Below are 26,925 nucleotides of genomic sequence, written 5' to 3' on the forward strand. Positions count from 1 at the left end.
ATTTTTGCCAGGTTCCTGAGGCCTGGATTGGCCACTGTTGGAGACAGGATGCTCCATGGACCCTTGGTCTTTTCCCAGTATGGCGGTGCTTATGTACTTATGTAAGTCCACGCTCCTCCACTGAAGGTACCATCACAGTTTCTTCATAATTCCAAATCATGTCCACATGGTGGTGAGTCTTTGGGGGTACTGTCACAGCGCTAGGCTATGCCTCACACCTTCTTCCTGACCAACCAGCAGGAGGCTGGGTTAGGTTTGTAGTCCAGCACGGTAGGCCACCGATGTCACGGCCTTCAGGGCATCTAGTTGCGTTCCTCTCCGATGGGATTCCTAGGTGCATGCACTTTTGATAGTGCTTTTGACAGGCCCATGGGACAGGCGCACTCCGATGTCTGGTGCCCAGCGGTCCTATTTCAGGCTGCTGTTCCTTCCTCTTGCTGCCTACGCAATATACAGCCTTCCTGTTCCTGTTGGCCCAGTATTCCTGCCTCCAACCTGCCCAGTGATCCTGTCTCCAGTCTGCCCAGTGTTCCTACCTCCAGGCCCTGATCTGCCAGGCCTGCATCCAAGGTTGGTGATCCGACCCAGGTGGTTATCAGTGTTGGGTTCCTTGTCTCTCCTCTACTCTGTTGTTACCTTCTGATCTTTACTGTTTTTTCTTTTTTACTTGTACTTTGGAGTTCCTTTCACACCTCTATGCATTAATAGTTTTATTTGTAAACCGTTTTGATTTTTGAAAAGTGGTACATTCAATTTTAATAAACTAAACTATTAGGCGCCCACCTCTCAAAAAGTTTGTTTAATTCACTTGAGGTGATTTTGGGCTTAATGATATTTCTGATTCCCATGCAGTTGAATCACGGCCTAGTCCCCCCTAGTCCCTGTGAAGGAAGCAGGCGGAATAGTGGGAGTTGCTATTGAAGAGGAAGGGCTAGAGAAAGCTGGGCTGGGGGGGTGGGGTTGTTAAAAGGAAAGCACATTCCAGGGCGTTGGGGCGGCATGAGAGTAGCTTGGAAAAATAAGAGAAAATAATTGTGTGGGGGGTGTTCTGGGACTGGTGGGAGGCGGGGCAAGGGGTGGAACTGCTGGGAGGCGGGGCACGGGGAAAGCAAAAACAAAAGCTGGTACGGGGCACCACAACCTCTTGAGCCAGCCCTGCAGTGACCAGAATGGCACACAGTATTCGAGGTGCGGTTGCATCATAGAGTGATACAAAGACATTTTGTTTTCCACTCCTTTCCTAATAATTCCTATCATTCTATTTGCTTTCTTAGCCACCGCTGAGAAAAGGGTTTCAACATATCATCAACGATGACAACTAGGTTCTTTTCCTGGCGGTGATTCCTAATGTGGAACCTTGCATCACGTAGCTATAGTTTGGGTTCCTCTTTCCCACATGAATTATTTTGCAATTGTTCACATTTAACATCATCTGCCATTTGGATGTCCTGTTTCCCAGTCTTGTAAGGTCCTCTTGTAATTTTTCACAATCCTCTTGCGATTTAACAACTTTGAATAACTTTGTGTCATCAGCAAATTTAATTACCTCACTAGTTACTCCCATCGCTAGATCATTTATAAATATGTTAAAAAGCAGCTGTCTCAGCACAAACCCCTGGGGAACCTCATGATCTACTCTTCTCCATTAAGAATACTGACCATTTAACCCTACTCTCTGTTTTCTATCTTTTAATCAGATTTTAATTCAAAATAGGCCATTACTTCCTATCCAAATATTGATTGGCTTACCTTTCTCCACATGTTTATTCAACTCTTCAAAGAAATGTAGATTGGTGAGGCAAAATTTCCCTTGATTAAATCCATGTGGGTTTTTTCTCATTAATCCATGCTCTGTAATTTTGTTTTTTATAATAGTCTTTACCATTTTGCCCCGCACCATCGTCAGGCTCACCAGTCTATAATTTCCCGGATCACCTCTGGAACCTTTTTTAAAATTTGGCATTACATAGGCCACCCTCCAGTCTTCCGGCTTGGAGGTAGAGAGACCATATTTTGCATATCCCCAAAACTCTAACAAAGTATGTTTCTTTTATGAAATAGAGGAGCCAAAAGGTTCATGAAATAAGACAGCTTATTTCTGACCCAAAGAAAGAGGGCCCTAAATGTAATGAAAGTGAAGTGGAAGTAACCTGGGAAGCCTCCTTAACTGCACAGGAGACTGACAGCAAGGGCTGTTGGTGTTAGCCAGACAGTAATAGTTGATCACCTTCACCTCTATCCCTTATTAGAAACAAAGTCCCTCTTTGAAGCTCTGAAGGGCTTCAGATAAGTGTTTGACCCCTAAACCAAGGGAGGCAAGCCCCTGAACTGTCTCCTGGAGGGCTTCTGGTTGGGGACCTTGTCATAGTGGGTATCAGGGAAATCCTTTTCTCAGATCAAGTTGACAGTTTGGAAGGGGAGGAGATCTGGCACCAATGCTCATGTGCCGAGAGTGGTTTTTTAAAATTTGCTGTGCTTGGACAAGCTCCTCCTCCATTTTGCTGCATTGACACAGAGCAGGTGCATTCATCTCACCAGTGCTTCTGTGTCAGAGAGGGATCCTTTAACTCACTGCGCTTTAAAGCCTGAGGCAGGAGGATCTTGCAGTGCAGCAGCCCAATTATCTGATTGCCATGAAGGGGACACAGAATGGCTGCGATGTCTGACAGAAGAATTTTTCCTTTTTTGTGTCCTTTCTCCTGTGTGAACTTTCCTAATCAGAGCTAATGCAGTTTTTATGTTTGTCATAGGACGTTACCTCCATTGCAACTGAAGAAGCTTTATCATTTAGATGTTCCTTTAATTTTATTCTACTGTTCTTTTGGGCATGGGGGATATTCTGGCACATTTTGAAAAATTTGGTACACTGTGAGAAGGTTCCATACATCTGAGGCACAAATCATATCTGTTATTGACATCTTTGAGGTACATTTTGGGCACCTTTCCTGTCAGGCATAGTGAATATGATCTGTGATAAATCAAACTCAACTGTGGTAATATTTTGATAAAATGGAACTTATGACAGGAAGCAGTTGTGGCAAAACAAAAACTGACAGGAAGGCATTTTTCTGCAATGAGAGAACTTCAATACAAGCTCAGAAGCTTTTTCTAGAATATTCTGAGCTCTGGGAGAGCAGACCCAGGTTGCTCTGTCATCATCATCAATAATGGGCTCTAATGGTCCTGCTTATCCATGGAGAAAAAGCTTTATAAAATTACCACTTTATACTCAGAGAATAATATATGATTTGTAATCTTTATATATCTTTACCAGGTTATTATTGTTGGGTTCTAGGTAGCTCATGGTTGCAAACCGTGCCAGTCCTTCATGATAGACAAAAATCCGTAGGGGTTCACAGGATGTCACAAGAACATAGAGTCGCATGTCAAATTTATATCCGTCAAGAAGAAATGGCTGTGTGACAAAACAAAAAAATCTTGGTAAGCCTGAAGCACAAACTTCTATTCAAAGAAACAGTCGGCCACCTGAGAAGAAATAATCCCAAATAAATGCATTATGGAAGAAAATGGACTAATTTTACATATGTATTAATGGCTATGGTACATACATTCTTACTGAACATTACCAAATTAGCAAAACAGCTATATGTCTAGAAGATTTTTCCAGGCAATATTCAGCCCACAGTAGTCAATATTTCTTGAAACATCGACGGGATTGGTTGTGGGATTAGTATTGGGCTCATTTTCGAAAGAGAAAGACGCCCATCTTTCGACACAAATCGGAAGATGGACGTCCCTTTCACAGGGTCGCCCAAATTGGTATAATCAAAAGCCGATTTTGGACGTCCCCAACTGCTTTTCGTTGTAGGGACAGCCAAAGTTCAAGGGGGCGTATCGGAGGCGTAGCGAAGGCGGGACTTGGGTGTGCCTAACACTAGGACGTCCTCAACACATAATGGAAAAAAAGGGCGTTCCTGATGAGCACTTGGACGACTTTATCTGGTCATGTTTTTCTTACGACCAAGGCACAAAAAGGTGCCCGAAATGACCAGATGACCACTGGAGAGAATCATGGATGACCTCCCCTTACTCCCCCAGTGGTCACTAACTCCCTCCCACCCTCACAAAATATCTTTCAAAATATTTTTTGACAGCCTCAGATGTCATACTCAGGTCCATGACAGCAGTATGCAGGTCCCTGGAGCAGTTTTAATGAGTGCAGTGCACTTCAGACAGGCAGACCCAGGCCCATCCCCCCTTACCTGTTACGTCTGTGGAGGAAACAGCGAGCCCTCCAAGACCCACCACAAACCCACTGTAACCACATCTAGGTGCCCCCCTTCACCTGTAAGGGCTATGGTAGTGGTGTACAGTTGGAGGTAGTGGGTTTTGGGGGACTCAGCACACAAGGTAGGGGAGCTATGTACCTGGGAGCAATTTATGAAGTCCACTGCAGTGCCCCCTAGGATGCCTGGTTGGTGTCCTGGCATGTCAGGGGGACCAGTGCACTACAAGTGCTGGCTCCTCCCATGACCAAAGGGCTTGCACTTGGTCATTTCTGAGATGGACGTCCTTGGTTTCCATTATGCCGAAAATCAGAAATGACCAAGTCTAGGGACGACCATCTCTAAGGACGACCAAAATTTCAAGATTTGGACGTCCCTGACCATATTATCAAAACGAAAGATGGACGTCCATCTTGTTTCGATAATACGGGTTTCCCCACCCCTCCATCGGGACATTTTGCGAGGAGGTCCTCAACAAAACTTGGACGTCCCTTTTGATTATGCCCCTCTATGTGTGTGTGGGGGGGCCTTGTTGGAAGGTGCCCTAGAGGGTTTTTTGGGAGGGTGGCCTTATGCCCACTTCTATTGGTCCAGGGCTGACCACTTTACAATGTAGCCTTTGAGCATCAGGCTGCAGCTTGGCAGCCCAATGCGTCTGGGTGGTAAAATAACTCCAGTTTTTAGTGGAGTTATTTTATCAGTTATTCTGCAGCTTGTGGTGTGCACCTGGTGTTCTCTACAATCCACAGTATAGTATTTACATAATAATGAGCTGCTTTACATCTCGTTACTATGTAATCCGCATTAATTTAAATAATGCTGTGTAAATTACTTCATACAGATGAGGAGATAGGAGATGTTTTCCAGAGATTCTTTCAGCAACTATATGGCTCGGGAGAAGAGAGTGGCCTTAGTGGTGAACTCTACTTGGGAAATATCTCAATCCCTAACATCCAACCAAGAGAACGTAAGTTCTTGAACGCTCCTATAAGCGATGATGAAGTGTGCTGGGCAATAGGAAGTAGTAAACTGGGCAAAGCCCCGGGTCCAGACGGCCTGAGAGCAGAGTTTTATAAATTACTGGGGGATCACGTAGTGCCAACAGTAGCCAAGGCTTTTAATGCTTGGGTGGAACATGGACAATTATCGGAACATCTTAATTTGGCCCAGATAATAGTATTGCCCAAACCAAAAAGAGATCACACATTGGTATCGTCTTATAGGCCCATCTCGCTTCTCAACCAAGAAGTAAAATTATTTGCGAAAATACTTGCGAATAGGTTGAGACGCGATCTCCCAGGTATTATTCACGCAGCGCAGGTAGGGTTTGTTAAGGGGAGGTCAGTAGCTCGGAACCTTAGGTGCATCTTAGCATCCTTGGAACGTCTGGAGGCTACTCGCGAACCGTCTATCATGATTAGTTTCGACGCCGAAAAGGCGTTTGATCGGGTGGAATGGCCTTTTTTGTTTTCTGCTTTGAATAAATACGGGTTCCAGGGGTGGTTTGTAAGGGCGGTGGCGGCCCTGTATGAGTCACCTCGAGCCAAGCTGTGGGTGAATGGAATGTATTCACCATCATTTGATATTAAACGGGGGACTCGGCAGGGTTGCCCGCTCTCGCCCCTCCTTTTTGCACTATATATGGACCCTTTGATCCGAGATATAGTGAATGATACATACCTGTAGCAGGTGTTCTCCGAGGACAGCAGGCTGATTGTTCTCACGACTGGGTGACGTCCGCGGCAGCCCCCACCAACCGGAAAAAAACTTCACGGGACGGTCGGCACGCAGGGCACGCCCACCGCGCATGCGCGACCGCTCCCGCCAGTTGAATGACTAGCAAAAGATGAAACACACAACTCCAAAGGGGAGGAGGGAGGGTAGGTGAGAACAATCAGCCTGCTGTCCCCGGAGAACACCTGCTACAGGTATGTATCATTCACTTTCTCCGAGGACAAGCAGGCTGCTTGTTCTCACGACTGGGGTATCCCTAGCTTTCAGGCTCACTCAAAACAAGAACCCAGGTCAATTGAACCTCGCAACGGCGAGGGTACAACAGAAATTGACCTACGAAGAACAACTAACTGAGAGTGCAGCCTGACCAGAATAAATTCGGGTCCTGGAGGGTGGAGTTGGATTTACACCCCAAACAGATTCTGCAGCACCGACTGCCCGAACCGACTGTCGCGTCGGGTATCCTGCTGGAGGCAGTAATGTGATGTGAATGTGTGGACAGATGACCACGTCGCAGCCTTGCAAATCTCTTCAATAGTGGCTGACTTCAAGTGGGCCACTGACGCTGCCATGGCTCTAACACTATGAGCCGTGACATGACCCTCAAGAGTCAGCCCAGCCTGGGCGTAAGTGAAGGAAATGCAATCTGCTAGCCAATTGGAGATGGTGCGTTTCCCGACAGCGACCCCTAGCCTGTTAGGGTCGAAAGAAACAAACAATTGGGCGGACTGTCTGTGGGGCTGTGTCCGCTCCAAGTAGAAGGCCAATGCTCTCTTGCAGTCCAATGTGTGCAACTGACGTTCAGCAGGGCGGGTATGCGGCCTGGGGAAGAATGTTGGCAAGACAATTGACTGGTTAAGATGGAACTCCGACACCACCTTCGGCAGGAACTTTGGGTGGGTGCGGAGCACTACTCTGTTGTGATGAAATTTGGTATATGGAGCATGAGCTACTAGGGCTTGAAGCTCACTGACCCTACGAGCTGAAGTAACTGCCACCAAGAAAATGACCTTCCAGGTCAAGTACTTCAGATGGCAGGTATTCAGTGGCTCAAAAGGAGGTTTCATCAGCTGGGTGAGGACGACATTGAGATCCCATGACACTGTAGGAGGCTTGATAGGGGGCTTTGACAAAAGCAAGCCTCTCATGAATCGAACGACTAAAGGCTCTCCAGAGATGGCTTTACCTTCCACACGATAATGGTAAGCACTAATCGCACTAAGGTGATTCCTTACTGAGTTGGTCTTGAGGCCAGACTCTGATAAGTGTAGAAGGTATTCAAGCAGGTTCTGTGCAGGGCAAGAACGAGGTTCTAGGGCCTTGCTCTCACACCAAACGACAAACCTCCTCCACTTGAAAAAGTAACTCTTTTTAGTGGAATCCTTCCTGGAGGCAAGCAGGACCCGGGAGACACCCTCCGACAGACCCAACGCAGCGAAGTCTACGCCCTCAACATCCAGGCCGTGAGAGCCAGAGACTGAAGGTTGGGGTGCAGTAACGCTCCGTCGTTCTGCGAAATGAGAGTCGGAAAACACTCCAATCTCCACGGTTCTTCTGAGGACAACTCCAGAAGAAGAGGGAACCAGATCTGACGGGGCCAAAAGGGCGCTATCAGAATCATGGTGCCGCGGTCGTGCTTGAGCTTCAGTAAGGTCTTCCCCACCAAAGGTATGGGAGGATAAGCATACAGGAGGCCGGTCCCCCAATGGAGGAGAAAGGCGTCCGACGCTAGCCTGCCGTGTGTCTGAAGTCTGGAACAGAACAGAGGCAGCTTGTGGTTGGTCTGAGAGGCGAAAAGGTCCACCGAGGGGGTGCCCCACTCTCGGAAGATCTTGCGTACCACTCTGGAATGGAGCGACCACTCGTGCGGTTGCATGACTCTGCTCAGTCTGTCGGCCAGACTGTTGTTTACGCCTGCCAGGTATGTGGCTTGGAGGAGCATGCCAAACTGGCACGCCCAGCGCCACAGCCCGACGGCTTCCTGACACAGGGGGCGAGATCCGGTGCCCCCCTGCTTGTTGACGTAATACATTGCAACCTGATTGTCTGTCCGAATTTGGATAATTTGGCAGGACAGCCGATCTCTGAAAGCCTTCAGCGCGTTCCAGATCGCTCGGAGCTCCAGGAGGTTGATCTGCAGATCCTTTTCCTGGAGGGACCACAGACCCTGGGTGTGAAGCCCATCGACATGAGCTCCCCAACCCAGGCGAGATGCATCCGTCGTCAGCACCTTCGTGGGCTGCGGAATTTGGAATGGACGTCCCAGGGTCAAATTGGTCCGGATGGTCCACCAGAGCAGTGAAGTGCGGCAACTGGTGGAGAGGCGGATGACATCTTCTAGATTCCCGGTGGCTTGGAACCACTGGGAAGCTAGGGTCCATTGAGCAGATCTCATGTGAAGACGAGCCATGGGAGTCACATGAACTGTGGAGGCCATATGACCCAGAAGTCTCAACATCTGCCGAGCTGTGACCTGCTGAGACGCTCTGGTCTGCGAAGCGAGGGACAGGAGGTTGTTGGCCCTCGCTTCGGGAAGGAAGGCCTGAGCCGTCTGGGTATTCAGCAGAGCTCCTATGAATTCCAGAGACTGGGTTGGCTGGAGATGGGACTTTGGGTAATTTATCACAAACCCCAGCAGCTCCAGGAGTTGAATAGTGCACTGCATGGACCGGAGGGCTCCTGCCTCCGAGGTGTTCTTGACCAGCCAATCGTCGAGATATGGGAACACGTGCACTCCCAGCCTGCGTAGGTACGCCGCCACCACCACGAGGCACTTTGTAAACACTCGTGGGGCGGAGGCGAGCCCAAAGGGCAGCACACAGTACTGAAAGTGTCGTGCGCCCAGGCGGAATCTGAGATACTGTCTGTGAGCTGGCAGTATCGGGATGTGAGTATATGCATCCTTTAAATCCAGGGAACATAGCCAATCGTTTTTCTGAATCATTGGCAGAAGGGTGCCCAAGGAAAGCATCCTGAACTTTTCTTTGACCAGGAATTTGTTCAGGCCTCTCAGGTCTAGGATGGGACGCATCCCCCCTGTTTTCTTTTCCACAAGGAAGTACCTGGAATAGAATCCCTGCCCTTCCTGCCCGGGTGGTACGGGCTCGACCGCATTGGCGCTGAGAAGGGCGGAGAGTTCCTCTGCAAGTACCTGCTTGTGATGGGAGCTGAAGGATTGAGCTCCCGGAGGACAATTTGGAGGCAGGGAGGCCAAATTCAGGGCGTATCCGCACCGCACTATTTGGAGAACCCACTGGTCGGAGGTTATGAGAGGCCACCTTTGGTGAAAAAAATTTTAACCTCCCCCCGACCGGCAGATCGTCCGGTACGGACACTTTGAGGGCGGCTATGTTCCCGTGGATCCAGTCAAAAGCCCGTCCCTGGCTTTTGCTGTGGAGGCGCAGGGGGCTGTTTAGGCGCACGCTGTTGACGGGAACGAGCGCGCTGGGGCTGTCCCTGTGCCTGACGAGGCCTTCGGGCCGGCTGGTTGTACCTACGCTTTGCAAAAGAATAGGGTGCAGCCTGCCGGGCCCGGGAAAAACATCCACCTGCTGAGGTGGATGCTGAAGGCGCCCGGTGGGAGAGCTTGTCGAGAGCGGTTTCCCGCTGATGCAGTTGGTCCACCATCTGCTCGACCTTCTCACCAAAAATGTTATCCCCCCGGCAAGGGATGTCGGCCAGTCTCTGCTGGGTGCGGTTGTCCAGGTCAGAGGCACGCAGCCATGAGAGCCTGCGCATCACTATACCTTGGGCCGCAGCACGAGATGCCACGTCACAGGTGTCATAGATACCCCTGGACAGGAACTTTCTGCACGCCTTCAGCTGCCTGACCACCTCCTGATAAGGCCTGGACTGCTCCGGCGGGAGCTTCTCGACCAGGTCCGCCAGTTGTTGCACATAGGTCCGCATGTGAATGCTCATATAGAGCAGGTATGACTGGATGCGGGTCACGAGCATGGAGGATTGGTAGGCCTTCCTCCCAAACGAGTCCAGAGTGCGAGACTCCCGCCCCGGGGGCGCCGAGGCGGTATCCCTCGAACTCCGTGCCCTCTTGAGAGCAGAATCCACGACCGCCGAGTCATGGGGCAATTGGGGCCGCATTAACTCTGGGTCGGAGTGGATCCTGTATTGGGACTCTGCTTTCTTGGGAATGGTGGGGTTAGTTAACGGTCGCACCCAGTTCCGAAGCAGTGTCTCCTTGAGGACATTGTGCAGCGGCACCGTGGAGGACTCTCTAGGTGGCGATGGATAGTCGAGGACCTCGAGCATCTCGGCCCTCGGCTCTTCCACAGAGACCACGGGGAAGGGAATGCTGATAGACATGTCCCGCACAAAGGAGGCAAAGGAGAGGCTCTCGGGGGGTGAGAGCTTCCTCTCCGGTGAAGGCGTGGGGTCCGAGGGAAGGCCCGTAGACTCCTCTGAGGAGAAATATCTAGGGTCCTCCTCTTCCCCCCACGAGTCCTCATCCTCGGTATCGGACATAAGCTCATGTAGCTGAGTCCTGAACCGGGCCCGGCTCGACGTCGAGGCACCGAGGTCTCGGTGTCGTCGAGCGGTGGACTCCCGCGCCGGCGGGGACGGAGCTCCCTCCATCGACGTCGACGGGGACTCCACCTGCGTGGCGGTCGAGACCGGTGCCGCAAGCGGCGGCGGTGTCGACGGCCCCGGCGCCGGGCTAGAGCTCACCGGCGCCACAGACATCGGCGCCGAGGGCGCAAGCACCCCCGGCGCCGGCACAGCCTGGCGCATCAGCCCTTCCAGGATCCCCGGAAGGATGGCTCTGAGGCACTCGTCCAGGCCCACTGCCGGGAAAGGCGGTGGGGCCGGTAGGGGTGTCGGTGCCAGAAGCTGATGGGGGCCAGGAGACGGCACCGAGGTGCCGGAACCCTGACGCGTCGGTACCTCCACGACCGACGGGGACCTCTCCTCTCGACGATGACGCTTCAGCGCCGCCTCCTCTCCGATGTCCGGATGCACCGAGGGCGACCGGTGACGACGCTTCTTGTCTTTCTTCCGATGCGCGTCACCGGTGCCGGGAGGTATGGAGGAGGAGGAGGACGATCCCCCTCGGTCCCGAGGAGCCGGGTCAGACAGGGTTCGGTCCCGAGGGCCACGGGCTGAGGGAGTGACCGGGGCCGACTGCCCACGCGGCCGCTCACCCCTACCCTCGCCAGCGGACCGGCGGGCCGACGGGACCTGTTCTCCTGGGGTCGATGCCATCGGTGCCGATGTCTCGGGCATCGATACCGGTACCGAAGGACCGGGTGTCGATACCGATGCCGTCGAGGTCGACGTCGAGGGGCCGGCGCAAGTTCCAAAAAGACGGTCCCGCAGAACTTGCCTCGCAACCTGAGTCCGTTTCCGGAGACCGAGACACAGGGAACACGACTTGATATTGTGCTCCGGCCCGAGGCACTGGAGGCACCAAGCGTGGGTGTCGGTCTGCGAGATCGGCCGGCCGCAGCGACCACACTTTTTAAATCCACTCGGGACCCTTGAGGACATCGACGGAAAAATCGCGTCGGCGAAGTCAAAGTCGTCAATGGTGGCTGAAATCACACCACGAAAAGGAAAACGACCGTGCGGCCACTAGGCCGCAATGCGGCGTCCCCGCTGGAAGCGAGGGAAAAAGGGATCGCGTGCTCCACACGCGCAGGGTTTCTTTTTTTTTTTTTTAAAAAGAAACCGGACGGTAACTAAACAAAGTTAAACAAAGAAAAAGCACGATCCGCGTAAACGCGATCGAAAATCCGGCGGCTGAATCAGAGAGAGCGGCGAGGCACGACTCTCTCCAGACGCGGAAAAAAAGGAACTGGCGGGAGCGGTCGCGCACGGGCGGGAAGACGGCCGCGCATGCGCGGTGGGCGTGCCCTGAATTGCCGACCGTCCCGCGAAGTTTTTTTCCGGTTGGTGGGGGCTGCCGCGGACGTCACCCAGTCGTGAGAACAAGCAGCCTGCTTGTCCTCGGAGAAAAATATGTGCTCTACAATTAGAGGGTTGAGGTTTGGAGAACTGGAATTTAAAGTGGCGGCCTTCGCCGATGACTTGTTGGTGATGCTTACAAATCCCTGGGAGTCTCTAGGTGATCTCTTAGATGTTTTTTCAGAATTTGGGGCATATTCTGGGTTCAAATTAAATTATGACAAGTCGGAAGCGATGGCTATCACAGCAGAAACCCGAAGATCCTGGCAGGGACAATTCCCACTGAGATGGGTGGAAAACTCATTCCGTTATTTGGGCATTTTTTTAGTACCACGGACAAAAGCAGTATATAAAACAAAACAGCAATTGGATGCTTGGAGAACTTTGACACTGCCACTGTCAGGCCGACTGTGCTTAATCCACATAGATTAATATTGCCTGTAATTTGAGACAAGTGCATGATTGGATCTGTTCCTCTGATTATCATACCCCTTTGGAGATAGAAAAGGTGCTGTTTAAACCCTATCAATTGATCTCATTACTGCACGGAAATAATTCATATTTGCCACGGTGGATGGGTAGATCAATCCTTCTGGGCCCAGTACGAGATGCGTGGAGATTCTTGGGTAAACACATGGGAGGTGACGAACAGGTGTCAGAAATTTTAACGATTAAGGGGAACCCAATGTTTGGTCCAGGAGAGAAGAACAAAGTATTTGAACGATGGGAGGATCTGGGCCTCAGTAATTTAGGGGCAGTGATAGATCAGGAAGGAGAACCTAGACTTTTAGATCAATTGATCCCTCGTGAATCCATTTGCTGGGGTGATAATTTTGCCTACTGCCAGCTGAAGCACTATGTTCGCTCTCTAGACAAAGAGGCACTCAAATTCAATCTAGGAGAGAAAATTCAGAATTTATTTGCGGAGACCTCAGAAGAGGCTCCTTCCATTTCCAATTTACAGAAGAAAATTTGGTCTTTGGTACCTGGAAAGGAGCTGGCCCAGCTTCGGCGACGGTGGGAATTAGATATAGGGAGTGATCTTACTTCTTGGGACATAGCAGCTCACCTTAAGAACATTCCTCAACTAATTAGTGGGGCAGGATACCGAGAATGTGCATATAGAGTTGTCAATAGAGCATATTTTTCACAGGTGCAGTTATTCCGAGCAGGGAGAATTGACACACCCACTTCTTTGAAGTGCAAATCAGCTGACAATTCTTTATATCATGGGTTTTGGGGATGTCCAGTTATACGATGTTTTTAGAGACGGGTGTTGGCATACCTCTCACTTTTGATGTCGTGTCAAGTACAAGGGACACCTATGCAGGTGATGCTTGATTGCCCCGACTCATTCAGGGGGCATAAAGCCGGAGAAGCGTTGTTGTGCCACAAGCTATGTCTGATTGCTAGACATTGTATACTGCAAAAATGGGCTTCAAAGGACACACCAGAATTCTGGCACTGGCGCAATCAAATATATCAAGTAATAACATGGGAAGCGCAAGAAGCCAGAGGTTCATATAAACGTAAGGCCCGTTTTCTCAAGCTCTGGGGTCCCTACCTAGCTAAATTAACACAGCAGGGAAGGAGTTTAATTCTTAATAAACTATGAATGCGGTTACCAACTGTTATAATGCTCAAGTTACATATATAGAGGTAAAGGGAGGGTCAGGGAGGGGGGGATATTGGGGACAAAGGGATTTAAAATGAGGATGGGTTTTGGATGATATGCGTTGCACAAGCTGAAGTAGTGAAAATATGTTATCAATGTTGAATGTATCTCTGCAATATTACTCTTTTGTAATTTCATTCACAATAAAAATTGTTGAATATAAATAATGCTGTGTTAGGGAAGTGTTTCTCAACCCAGTCCTCGGGGCACTCCCAGCCAATGAATATGTTTGAGAGATATTTGCATACTGAGGAGACAGTCTGTGCACTTCTATCTCATGCATATTCATTATGAATATCCTGAAATTTTGACTGGCTGGGTGTGCCCCGAGGATTGGGTTGAGAAGCACTGCATTAGGGCAAGACAACCTGCATTAGTGACCTTTAAGTCGCATTAGAGGAAAATACTGCAGGTTATTTTCCTAACGTAGCTTGACAACTCCCCCCCCCCCCCCCCCCCCATTTTTCTAAACTGCCTAACATAAATGTTTATGTTCTAGCTATTTGATACTATGAACACTTATATACCATCACATAAATGTTTATGTGCCCATTATGACCTGTTGATATTTTAGATGTGTATGTTTCTAAAACAGATGCAGAATAAGCTCTATGTTTACAGATCCTGTTCTAAAATACTAGTGGAACTTGAGACATCTTTTTTTTTTTTAGTTACATTTGTACCCCGCGCTTTCCCACTCATGGCAGGCTCAATGCGGCTTACATGGGGAAATGGAGGGTTAAGTGACTTGCCCAGAGTCACAAGGAGCTGCCTGTGCCTGAGGTGGGAATCGAACTCAGTTCCTCAGGACCAAAGTCCACCACCCTAACCACTAGGCTACTCCTCCACTAGCAACATTCCATGTAGGCCCTTGCAGATCACCAATGTGGCCGCGCAGGCTTCTGCTTCTGTGAGTCTGACGTCCTGCGTCAGACTCACAGAAGCAGAAGGCTGTGCAGCCTTCTACATGGAATGTTGCTAGTGGAATAGCAACATTCCATGTAGAATATCCAATAGTAGCAACATTCCATGTAGAATATCCAAAAGTATCTATTTTATTTTTGTTACATTTGTACCCCGCGCTTTCCCACTCATGGCAGGCTCAATGCGGCTTACATGGGGCAATGGAGAGTTAAGTGACTTGCCCAGAGTCACAAGGAGCTGCCTGTGCCTGAAGTGGGAATTGAACTCAGTTCCTCAGTTCCCCAGGACCAAAGTCCACCACCCTAACCACTAGGCCACTCCTTCCACTTCTTGACCTGGACATCTCAATTCCAAGTTGTACTTCCTTTATAAAATGCCACTCTATATGAAATGAAAAGTGAAAAATGCTAACTGTTCAATTATATTTATCTAAAACAAAAACGGGGGATGGTTTGAGTATGTAAAGTACAAGATGAAGCAGACCAAACACCGTTTTTTTAATACAAAAGCCTACTTTTTTTAAGTCAAAGTCTTTCAAATTACCAACGAAGATCTTGCTTACCATGTCGGCTATTGGTTCTTCTACCCCTGATGGCAGTTTTGTGTTGAGGGAGGAGTTTTCAAAGGGATTCTCCACTGCTAAATAGGTGTTCGCCAGCGGAGAAGGCCCCTTTTAAAATTGCTGCCCTATCCCTCTGAGCAAATGAGTAGGGCTGGAAATGGAGCCAGAAGCAGACTGGCAACATATACATGAGAAATTTATTTATTCCTACACCTGCAAACTCTGTGGGTATTAAGGTAACAATCCTGCTTATTTTCGAAGGAGATCGCCGGCCATCTTCCGACACAAATCGGGAGATGGCCGGCCATCTCCTGAACCTGGCCAAATCGGTATAATCGAAAGCCGATTTTGGCTGGCTCCAACTGCTTTCCGTCGTAGAACTGGCCAAAGTTAAAGTGGGCGTTTCCGCAGGGTATGGGAGGCGGGACGGGGGTGTTGTTAAGACATGGCCGGCTTCAGCCGATAATGGAAAAAAGAAGGCCGGCTCTGAGGAGCATTTCGCTGGCTTCACTTGGTCCATTTATTTTTAGGACCAAGTCTCAAAAAAGTGCCCCAATTGACCAGATGACCACCAGATGGAATCGGGGATGACCTCCTCTTACTCCCCCAGTGGTCACCAACCCCCTCCCACCCCAAAAAAAAAAAAACTTTTTTGCCAGCCTCTATGCCAGCCTGAAATGTCATACCCAGCTCCATGACAGCAGTATGCAGGTCCCTGGAGCAGTTTTTAGTGGGTGCAGTGCACTTCAGGCAGGCGGACCCAGGCCCATCCCCCCCTACCTGTTACACTTGTGGTGGTAAATGGGAGCCCTCCAACCCCCCCCAAAACCCACTGTACCCATATGTAGGTGCCCCCCTTCACCCATAAGGGCTATGGTAATGGTGTAGAGTTGTGGGGAGTGGGTTTGGGGGGGGGGGATTTGGGGGGCTCAGCACACAAGGTAAGGGAGGTACGTACCTGGCAGCAATTTTTGACGTCCACTGCAGTGCCCCCTAGGGTGCCATGTTGGTGTCCTGGCATGTCAGGGGGACCAGTGCATTTGTGCTGGCTCCTCCCACGACCAAATGCCTTGGATTTGGCCAGGTTTGAGATGGCCGGCATCGGTTTCCATTATCGGCGAAAACTGATGCCGGCCATCTCAAACCCGGCCATCTATGACATTTGGTCGGCCCCAACTGTATTATTGAAACGAAAGATGGCCGTTCATCTTTTTCGATAATACGGTTCGGGACCGCCCTTTGCGGCGCCGGCCATATAGATGGCCGGCACTGTTCGATTATGCCCCTCCATGGGTCCCATTTGGGAAGGAATTTTCTAAGGAAAATTCTGTGGGGCATTTTCATTTGAAAATTGAATTGCAGGCCCTTGAATCTGCAAGCTCTCTAAAGAGGTTGAAATTTTGGCCTTTGAAAGAGAATGATCACAGAGTTAAATTTTAGATTATATCCAACTCTAAACCAATTTATAAATTCATATACACTTGTCTCAGTTCCTGGTGATTTTTGGTAATTGTTAAACGTAATTTTCATTTAAAATCCAGTTTTCCTCCTACTTGACTCCAGTGGCATCTCTAGACAGATATATTTGGGGTGGCAACAAGGGGGTCAAGCCAATTTACACACATCAGGTCCACCAACACATCACACACTCCTTCCCCAACTTCCTTTTTTAAATTAGCAATATAGGACAGCATAAAGAAGCCCTCTTCCTCCAGCTAGTTTCAGCTACCAGGTAAAAGCACCATTATAACTGTTAGCATAATTCACTAAATTCTGCTGTGTGGTGTGGTCTGGATTTTCTAAAGGACTGGATAGAATCTCAATATAAACCTTGAAGCTTCAGTTCTGTATCACAAACTCCATATTGTCCAACAACACATCATACAAAAAATATTCAAATTGTGATTATCACCTCAGGAGTAGCACATGCTCCTTTCATTGATGGTCACTTTGATTAAATCAGATGGGTTGTTGTTTGTGTGACAACTCTACAGGATGTGGAGACCATTAGCTCTGAACATTTGTATTTTGAGTACCAATGATCTACTTTTAAATATCTAAATATGAAAAGGGAATTTCAAACTTGAAATGTTAACACCAAAATCCAAAGAAGTTTGAAGCTATAAAGCTGTCTTTGTGTCTCATCCTCCTGTGACCTTCAGATTTAAACCAGGAAATCTCAAAAATGAATTTTAAACAATTGGGACCTCAAACGCCTCACGATAGGGAAAATACTAACAGTATTCAAAATCCACTATCCCAATTGGGAGTGAGGTACTATCACTGGTCCCTGCCTGGGAAAAAGGAAAAAAGAATCATTTGAAAAAACTCTAGAAACATAGAAAAACAGATGATTAAAAAAAAAACCTTTTTACCAAAAAGAAGGACAGGTGAGTGATGGCACAAAACATATACACACAAAACTTGAACCCTAAGTAATACTACCAAAAATAACCCTGGACAAAAACCCTCAAAAAATGGCACTGGTCCTAAGAGACCTGGAGCAACAAAAAATTCCACTATACAGTAGCAAACCCCTTAGTACAAGTACAGCAAAACCTCTAAGCTTGTAGAGATAGTGATACTTATAGTTGCAGCTGAAGTTGAAACTAGCCGACCCGCTAGTGCTTCTCTTGGGGAAACTGCCTCTCTATTTTCCAATTGCTCCATAATGTCTCCACTATCCAGTCCCATCCAGGGTATTAAACTTTCCGATATAAAGCACACGTCTCCCTCAACAAGAGTGCCTTGTTTTGCCCATTTATTGGCTGCCTCGGGAAAGAAACAGCTGCTGGAATTCGTCACACAATCACAATGATATCTGACATCAAAGATGGCGCTGGAAGAGGCACTGAGGCTGAGAAATTTAAATCTTCAGCATTACCAGCTGGCCAATTACACAGGAAGCCGGCACCACCAATCACAAGGCACGCCAGACCCCACCACGCACAAACCAGCTGTCAATAAAAAAATAAGCATTCTATTCGATATTTCTGTTTAAATCATGCAGGGTTCTGTTGTTTTAAGCATGAAAATCCAATGCTGCCCCCTACGCTAGAGAATACTTTTAAATATGACATTTAGGGCCTCTTTAATCAAGCTGTGCTAGCGGTTTCTGCCCGGCAATGCCAATGAAGCCCATTCAAAGTGAATGGATGTTGTCGGCATTACCGCACTGGGGACTGCTAGTGCAGTTTGATAAAAGAGGCCTTTAGCAAAATAACACAAAACCCTGAAAGACACATTCAAAACATATATAGCAAACTTACCAAACCATAGCAGTCTAGCACACCAATGAAAATACACTGCTATAAATATTATACTGGACCCTAGAGCTCCAATATATCTACTACTCGGAAACTAGAACAAACTGTACTGTTACAGATTCCTACACAGACACTAAGTGCTAGCAGAACCCGTCACCTCAGACACATACTACTACTACTACTACTTAACATTTCTAGAGCGCTACTAGGGTTACGCAGCGCTGTACAAATTAACAAAGAAGGACGGTCCCTGCTCAAAGGAGCTTACAGTCTAAAGGACGAAATGTCAAGTTGGGGCAGTCTAGATTTCCTGAGTAGAGGTGCAGTGGTTAGGTGCCGAAGGTGACATTGAAGAGGTGGGCTTTGAGCAATGATTTGAAGATGGGCAGGGAGGGGGCCTGGCGTATGGGCTCAGGGAGTTTGTTCCAAGCATGGGGTGAGGCGAGGCAGAAAGGGCGGAGCCTGGAGTTGGCGGTGGTGGAGAAGGGTACTGAAAGGAGGGATTTGTCTTGAGAGCGGAGGTTACGGGTAGGAACGTAAGGGGAGATGAGGATAGAGAGGTAAGGAGGGGATGCAGATCGAGTGCATTTGTAGGTTAGTAGGAGACGCTTGAACTGTATGCGGTATCTGATCGGAAGCCAGTGAAGTGACTTGAGGAGAGGGGTGATATGAGTATATCGGTCAAGGCGGAAGTTAAGACGTGCAGCAGAGTTCTGAATGGACTGAAGGGGGGATAGATGGCTAAGTGGGAGGCAAGTGAGGAGTAGGTTGCAGTAGTCAAGGCGCGAGGTAATGAGAGAGTGGATGAGAGTTCGGGTGGTGTGCTCAGAGAGGAAGGGGCGAATTTTGCTAATGTTATAGAGGAAGAAGCGACAAGTCTTGGCTATCTGCTGGATATGCGCAGAGAAGGAGAGGGAGGAGAATGTGCAGAATATGGATAGGCCCTCATATGATAAAGAATAGGGAATGGGAAAGGGGATGGGGATGGGATTTGATGTATGCCTTTCTGTGGTTACAATCAAAGAGGTTTACTTATTATATTCAGGTACTTATTTTGTATCTGGGGCAATGGAGGGTTAAGTAACCTGCGCAGAGTCATGAGGAGCTGCAGTGGAATCAAACCAGGTTCCCTTGATTCTCGGGCCACTGCACTAACCATTATGTTACTCCTCCACTCTGTAAGCCCTCTCCCCTTTACCCAAGAAATCCAGACTCTATAAGCAGAGCAATATTGGTAAAAGAAAAACAGAAAAGTATTTTCTCCTGTACTCTACAAAATACAAAAATAGAAAAAAAATTTACAATTCCCAAAGTGGACACATCCCAATCCTTAATGAGCATAGATTGCTGCTGTTATGTGGGGTAATCCCGGTGGCCCACCCTATTCCACTTGCTATGAAAGATACAACCCCTTTATCTGATATGTACAGTTACATTTGATTTCTTTAAAGGGATGCCCCTCTCTGACTGTTACCTTGGTAACATACTGCTGGCAGATCATGTGATCTCCATGTTTAATTTCTTTGGGGTTACGACACATAAAGATGCCTCTTCCCTGGCAGCCACTGTCTGGTTTACAGATGTAAGTCTTGTTTTTTTTCGCACGACAGTGAGCCTGGAAATCTCCATAACTGCAAAAATAAAATAAACATTGAATAACTAAACTGAAACAAAAAGATCAAACCTCCAGTCACTGCCAGAAATCTTATTTGTCTGAAGACTCCTGTAAGTCACATTAAAAGCCAACATTTGTTTCTTGAGGTCACAATTTGTTCATCTATTGAATTTTTTTAAACATGATTAGTATTTATGGAAATGTGAAACATTCCTAAACTGGATGTGGGAAAAGGTGTGATGAATCTGAGAAAATGTGTGACCAGTAGTTGGGTGATCAGAAATAAAATGAATAGCAAAACAAGAACAAACAATGAAGCAAACAAAAAGTTTATATTCTGGATTATCATGCATAGAATCTTCTTGTGAGATGCAGATGGGGAGGGTACAAAACCCCCCCACAACTCCATAGGGAGCTTGCAGGCAGGTGGGTCCCTCTATACCTGCAGGTCTGCAAGTTCATTTTCAAAGAGAAACTGCCCATGGGGTTTCACTTGGTAAATGTGGGCTGGGTACTTTATAGGGGCATAATCGAACGTCGACGGCCAAATAGGTCACTGGCGATCTATTTTGGCGGTGGCGCAACAGCTGGCCAGAACCGTATTATCAAAAAGATGGCCAGCCATCTTTTTTTTTTCGATAATACAGTTTAGACCGGCCAAATGCCTTGGATGTCGCTGGGTTTGAGATGGCCGGTTTTGTTTTTCAGCGATAATGGAAAAAATGTCGGCCATCTCCAACCTGGCGACATCCAAGGCATTTGGTCGTGGGAGGAGCCAGCATTTGTAGTGCACTTACATGCCAGGGCACCAACTGGGCACCCTAGGGGTCAGTGTGGTGGACTTCAGAAACAGCTCCCACATGTATAGCTCCCTTACTGTGGGTGCTGAGCCCCCCCCCCCAAACCCCCTCCCCACAAATGTGCACCCACTAAAAGTGCTCCAGGGACCTGCACACACTCAGGCCTCTAGGACTTGTTGCTGCTGTAAAACCTTGGCACAGCAGTTGACACCTGAAGACTAATGTCTTTGAAAAAGTGCTTTATTTGAATAAGCACCTTTACTCACAGTTAACTGCAGATCAGAGGTTGTGCACCACTGGCAAAGAGTCTCCCCGATACTGAGATTAGCAGTAGGTCTGAGCTGGCAGAATGCTGTACAATGCCCTCTTTCAGCAACATTCAAGGTAATAACGTTTTCTAACGTGGGTAACACATGAAAGGGATCTAAAACTGGCTTACAAAAATGGCCTCTACCTCATGGACTACCGGAAACAAAACAGGGCACACTCTGACCCAGTTAGCAGGGGGGAAAAGCACCATGGGAGTATAGCCCAGTACCCTACACCCACCACAATGCATTGCTGATTGTGACTCTGCAGGGCACCTAACAGAAAAGGTGTCACACTCACCCGAGAGCCACATCGCAACCACGGAAAGGCTGTCAGACGATACAACACATTCTGCTATCATGGAGGTGGGTACGGGATTTGAGGCTGGCATACAGGCTGGCAAAAAAGGTTTTCATTTTAACTTCTGTAGTATGGGAGGGGGTTGGTGACCACTGGGGGAGTAAGGGGAGGTCATCCCCCATTCCGTCCGGTGGTCATCTGGTCAGTTGGGGCACCTTTTTGAGACTTAGTCATGAAAATAAAAGGACCAAGTAAACCCGGCCAAGTACTGCTTAACGCCGCTTTTTTTTTTCCATTATCGCCGAAAGCCGGCCATCTGGTAGCCATGCCCATGCCCCGCCTTCGCTTCGCCGGCAACACGCCCCCTTGAACTTTTGCCGGCGAGGCGACGGGAAAGTGGCGATGCTGTTAAAAAGTCAGCTTTCGATTATACGCTTTTAGCCACTTTTGTGAAATCGCCGGCGATCTTCCGATTTGTGTCGGAAGATCGCTGGCGAAAAGTTTCGATTATAAGCTGGATAGTCTACCACACTTTATTTTGAACCAGGTGCAAACCATACAGCAAAGATACTCACCTGTAGCAGATATTCTCCGAGGACAGCAAGCTTCTTCTTCTAACAAATGGGTAGATGCAGTCCCGCTTTTAGGAGTGTGAGCCACACACCAGCGCGAGTGCCTTCCCGCCTGCCGTGCGAACGTGCCTGCCTTAGTTAAATACAAAAGCAAAAAAAAACAAATAAAAACATGCAAATAGACAACTCCAAAGGGAAGTGGGCGGGACTGTGAGAATAAGAAGCCTGCTGTCCTCGGAGAATACCTGCTGCAGGTAAGTATCTTTGCTTTCTCTGAGGACAAGCAGGCTTGCTTATTCTCACAAGTGCGGATTCCCTAGCATCCAGGCTCACCCAAAACAACAAACATTGGTCAATTGGGCCACACAACAGCGAGGACAATGCAAATGAACCTGAAACTATACACAAACTAGATGAGAATGCAGCCTGGAACACAATAAAACAGGCCTAGGAGGGTGAAGTTAGATTCTAGACCCCAAACAGATTCTGCAGCACTGACTGCTCAAACTGACTGTCGCATTGGGTATCCTGCTCAAGGCAGTAGTGAGATGTGAATGTGTGGACTGAAGACCATGTCGCAGCCTTGCAAATCTCTTCAAGGGAAGCTGACTTCAAGTGGGCTACTGACGCAGCCATGGCTCTGACATTATGAGCCATGACATGAACCACCAAAGTCAGCTCAGCCTGGGCATAAGCAAAGGAAATGCAATCTGCCAGTCAACTGGATATGGTGCATTTCCCGATGGTGACTCCCATCCTATTAGGATCAAAAGAAACAAAATTTGGGCTGACTGTCTGAAGGGCTTCATCCGCTCCATGTAAAAGGCCAATGCTCTTTTGAAGTCCAAGGCGTGCAAGCTGCTTTCACCAGGATGGGCATGAGGTCTGGGAAAGAATGTTGGCAAGACAATCAACTGGTTCAGATGGAACTCCGACATCAACTTCGGCAGAAACTTAGGGTGCATGGGAAGGATACTCTGTTGTGATAAAACTCAGTATAAGGTGCATCCACTACTAAGGCCTGAAGCTCACTGACTCTACGAGCTGAAGTAACAGCCACTAAGAAAACAACCTTCCAGGTCAGATGGCAGGAATTCAGTGGCTCAAAACCAGCTTTCATCAGCTGGGTGAGAACAAAGTTGAGATCCCATGACACTAGTGGAGGTTTGACAGGGGGCTTTGACAAAAGCAAACCTTTCATGAAGTGAACAACTAGAGGCTGTCCAGAGCTGGGCTTACCTTCTACATGTTGATGATAAGCACTAATTGCACTAAGGTGAACCTTTATAGAGTTGGCCTTGAGACCAGACTCTGATAAGTGTAGAAGGTACTCCACCAGGGTCTGTGTAGGACAAGAAAGGGGATCTAGGGCCTTGCTGTCACACCAAATGGCAAACCTCTTCCATTTAAAAGAATAACATCTCTTAGTGGAATCTTTCTTGGAAGCCAGCAAGACTCGGGAGACACTCTCTGAAAGACACAAGGAAGCAAATTCTAGGCTCTCAGCATCCAGGCTGTGAGAGCCAGAGACTGGAGGTTGGGATGTAGAAGTGACCCCTCGTTCTGTGTGATGAGGGTTGGAAAACACTCCTATCTCTACGATTCTTCAGAGGACAATTCCATAAGAAGAGGGAACCATATCTGTCGCAGCCAGTATGGCGTGATCAGAATCATGGTTCCGCTGTCTTGCTTGAGTTTCAAAAAGGTCTTTCCCATACAGAAGGCCTGTCCCCCAATGTAGAAGAAAGGCATCTGATGTCTGTCATGGACCTGAAGCCAGGAACAGAACTGAGGGACCTTATGGTTGATCTGAGTGCCCCCCCCCATTCGGAAGATCTTGTGGGCTATGCCCATATGAAGAGACCACTCGTGCGGTTGCATTATCCTTTTCAGCCTGTCGGCCAGGCCGTTGCTTACGCCCACCAGATAAGTGGCTTGGAGAAATATGCCATACTGGCAAGCCCAATGCCACAACTGAACAGCTTCCTGACACAGAGGGCGAGATCTGGTGTCCCCTGCTTGTTGGTGTAATACATTACAACCTGACTGTCTGTTTGAATTAGAATAGTTTGACAAGACAGCCGATCTCTGAAAGCCTTTAGAGTGTTCCAGATCGCATGTAGCTCCAGCAGATTGATCTGAAGATTTGTTTCCTGGGAGGACCAAGCTCCTTGAATGTGAAACCCATCTACATCAGCTCCCCATCCCAGGAGAGATGCATCCGTCATCAGCACCTTTTGTGGCTGAGGAATTTGGAATGGAAGTCCCAGAGTCAAATTGGACCGAATTGTCCACCACTGAAGAGAGCGTACAAGCGCTGGGGACACTTGAATGATATTTCCTAGACTCCCTGTGGCTTGATACCACTGAGAAGCTAGGGCTCATTGAGCAGATCTCATGTGCAGGTGTGCCATGGGTGTAACACACACTGTGGAAGCCATGTGGCCCAACAATCTCAACATCTGCCGAGCTGTGACCTGCTGCAATGCCCGAATCTTGGATGCTAGGGAAACAAGAATGTCCGCATGCATCTCCAGGAGGTAGGCTTGGATAGTCCTCAAGACGAGCAGGGCTCCTATGAACTCCAATTGTCGAACAGGATGGAGATGGGACTTTCATAATGAACCCTAGTAGTTCCAGCCATAGGAGCCAACTTTTCAAAATGATTTGGGGTACTGAATGAACGCAACCCAATATTCTCCCGCCACCTGCCACCACCAAAAAAGAAATAGTCTTAAACTACATTCACCTTTCTTTTGTTTTGGTTTTTTAAAATATATTTTATTGCAACAGTCAGATAAAACGATAACAACAGAACAATACCAAATCAAAAATGGTGTGCAAAATGAGTCTACTGTCTAAGTAGTTGCAGGGTACAAGTGTAAAAATTTGCACCACAGCATTTCTTATCATCAGCTGTGGGAGACAATGGGACTGCTGTGCTGATAGATCCTAAGTTCAAAACACGCCACTTCTCTCATATTGACAAACCATAGCTGCTCCCTCTCTCTCCCCTCCCCACTCAAGTAAGTGTGATGAGGGTTGGAAAACACTCCTATCTCCACGATTCTTCAAGACTTACATCTCTCTGTCCCTTCTCTCTTCCCTCCTGCCCTCTCCTCCATGTTCCCACATTTCTCCCTCTCTCTTCCCTCACTCCCACTGTCCGGCATCTATCCATTACTCTCTTCTGCTCCTGGATCCAACATCTCCTCCTTTCTCCCCTCTCCACCCCCTGTGTATCTCTCTCTCCCTCTCATCCAACCCCAGGTCCAACATATCTCCTTCTCTTGTGCCATGGGACCAACACTTCTCTTCCCCCTCCTCCCATGCAGCATTTTCTTCCTTCCTCCCTTCCACTGCCATCTCTAACGATTCTGCCTCTCTCCCACTACCATGCCTCTCTCTCCCTCCCTTGTGCCCCATCCAACATCTCTCGCTTCCCCCCTAAAGCATATCTTCCTCCCCTCCACCATCATGTCCAACATTTCACCATCTTTCCCTCCTCATCACCCCATGTCCAGCATTTACCATCTCTCCCCTCCCCACTGCCCCTATGTTCAACATTTCTCCCTCTCTCGCCCTTCTCCACTCTCTATGCAGCATGTCCCTCTCACCTCCACCACCATATGAAAGATTTTTTTCCTTTGTTGCCCTTCTTCACTCTATGTCCCACAATTCTCTCTCTTGCCCCTCCCCAACTTGTGCCCTCACCCTGCAGCATCTCTCTTTCAGAAGGAGACCTCCCCCCCAACTCTCCCTCTCACTTCAATGGGGCAGCACCCTTAACAGCGCCGGTATTGGAGGAAGCAGGCTGAGCTCCCATGATCCTGCATCTTGTAACCAGGGTACCTCTAAGTGCAGCCAAGGATAGAACAATCTCCTCCAGCCACGGGCTCCCGGTACAGTCAAGAAATAAATGTCCACCAGCAACTTCAATCTTAAGGACTTTATTCCATGCAGGTTTCTAGTAGACCTGATACACAGTTCCAACAGCAGCATTCACCTTCAATCTTAAGCACATGTAAGCCACCTGAAAGTGTGTGGCACATAGTCCCTTTTAAGCAGTAGGCTATCAGCACATACCAGGATTCAATACAGGCTCACAGTCAGCGCCAGTCTGGGTCTTTATCCAGTGCACAGTAGTTCAATTCCAAATAGAAGCAGTTCTTTCAGTTCATCATCACAGTTAAATCACAAAGCAGCAGTTTCTACCTTCTACTCTCTTTACCTTCAGGAGGGGTTCCATACGTTAGGGATTTCTCATACCCCAAGAGATTTAACCCTGCATCAGCTCCACTGGTAAATTCAATACTTTAGGGACCTCCCTTACCCAAGGATTTTCAGCCTGCAAATACTTTTGGGACTTCCTCACACCCAAGGGATTTCAGCCTGCTTCAGTACTTTAGGGACCTCTCTTACCCAAGGGTTTTCAGCCTGCAACTGCTTCTCTCCCCTGGGACTCCTTCCCACCTGCCTAATCAATCCCTGGCTTCTGCTCTCAAAACCAATCATTCTCCTTCCCTTAGTTTCCCCCACACCCATACCAGCTGAGTTAAGCATTAGACTAATGATGAGCTCCTGCACACAGGGTTTCTTATCTCTCTTTCCCCCTAGTGGCAGCCCATCTACACATCCTGCCAGCTTACACCCATGTCTTCCCCCATTACAGCTAGAAGTCCAGTCCAGGTTCCTCATCTCACCCCCTGGCTCCCTGCCTGCAATGCCTTCTGGGACTTGTATTTCAAACTGACACTGCCTTAACCCAACTATCCTGGATGTGACTTTATCACAATCTGCCTCCCTCTCTCAGCGGAAGCGATTCCCACACACGCTGCCTACCGCCGCTAACCCGGAAGCGTCTCCTCTGCCGCATCCCGCCTCCTTTGTTGCAACTTCCTGTTTCTGCTGGGGCAAGACGCAGTAGAGGAGATGCTTCCGGGTTAGCGGTGGTAGGCAGCGTGTGTGGGAATTGCTACCGCTGCTGCTGAGAGAGGGA

General features: G+C 48.4%; 1 protein-coding gene across 1 annotated transcript in view; it reads right to left on the reverse strand.

Annotated features, from left to right (window-relative positions):
* TTLL6 (tubulin tyrosine ligase like 6) overlaps positions 1 to 26,925 on the reverse strand; it is a 285,854-nt gene that overhangs the window by 163,208 nt on the left and 95,721 nt on the right. Inside the window, exons 7-8 of the mRNA XM_030192275.1 lie at positions 19,805 to 19,961; positions 3,272 to 3,415 (exon numbers count right to left, since the gene is read on the reverse strand). Of these exons, the coding sequence (XP_030048135.1) occupies positions 3,272 to 3,415; positions 19,805 to 19,961 (301 nt within the window). The remainder of the gene's footprint in view (positions 1 to 3,271; positions 3,416 to 19,804; positions 19,962 to 26,925) is intronic.

This window comes from Microcaecilia unicolor, chromosome 1, assembly GCF_901765095.1.
Source record: "Microcaecilia unicolor chromosome 1, aMicUni1.1, whole genome shotgun sequence".
NCBI lineage: Eukaryota > Metazoa > Chordata > Amphibia > Gymnophiona > Siphonopidae > Microcaecilia > Microcaecilia unicolor.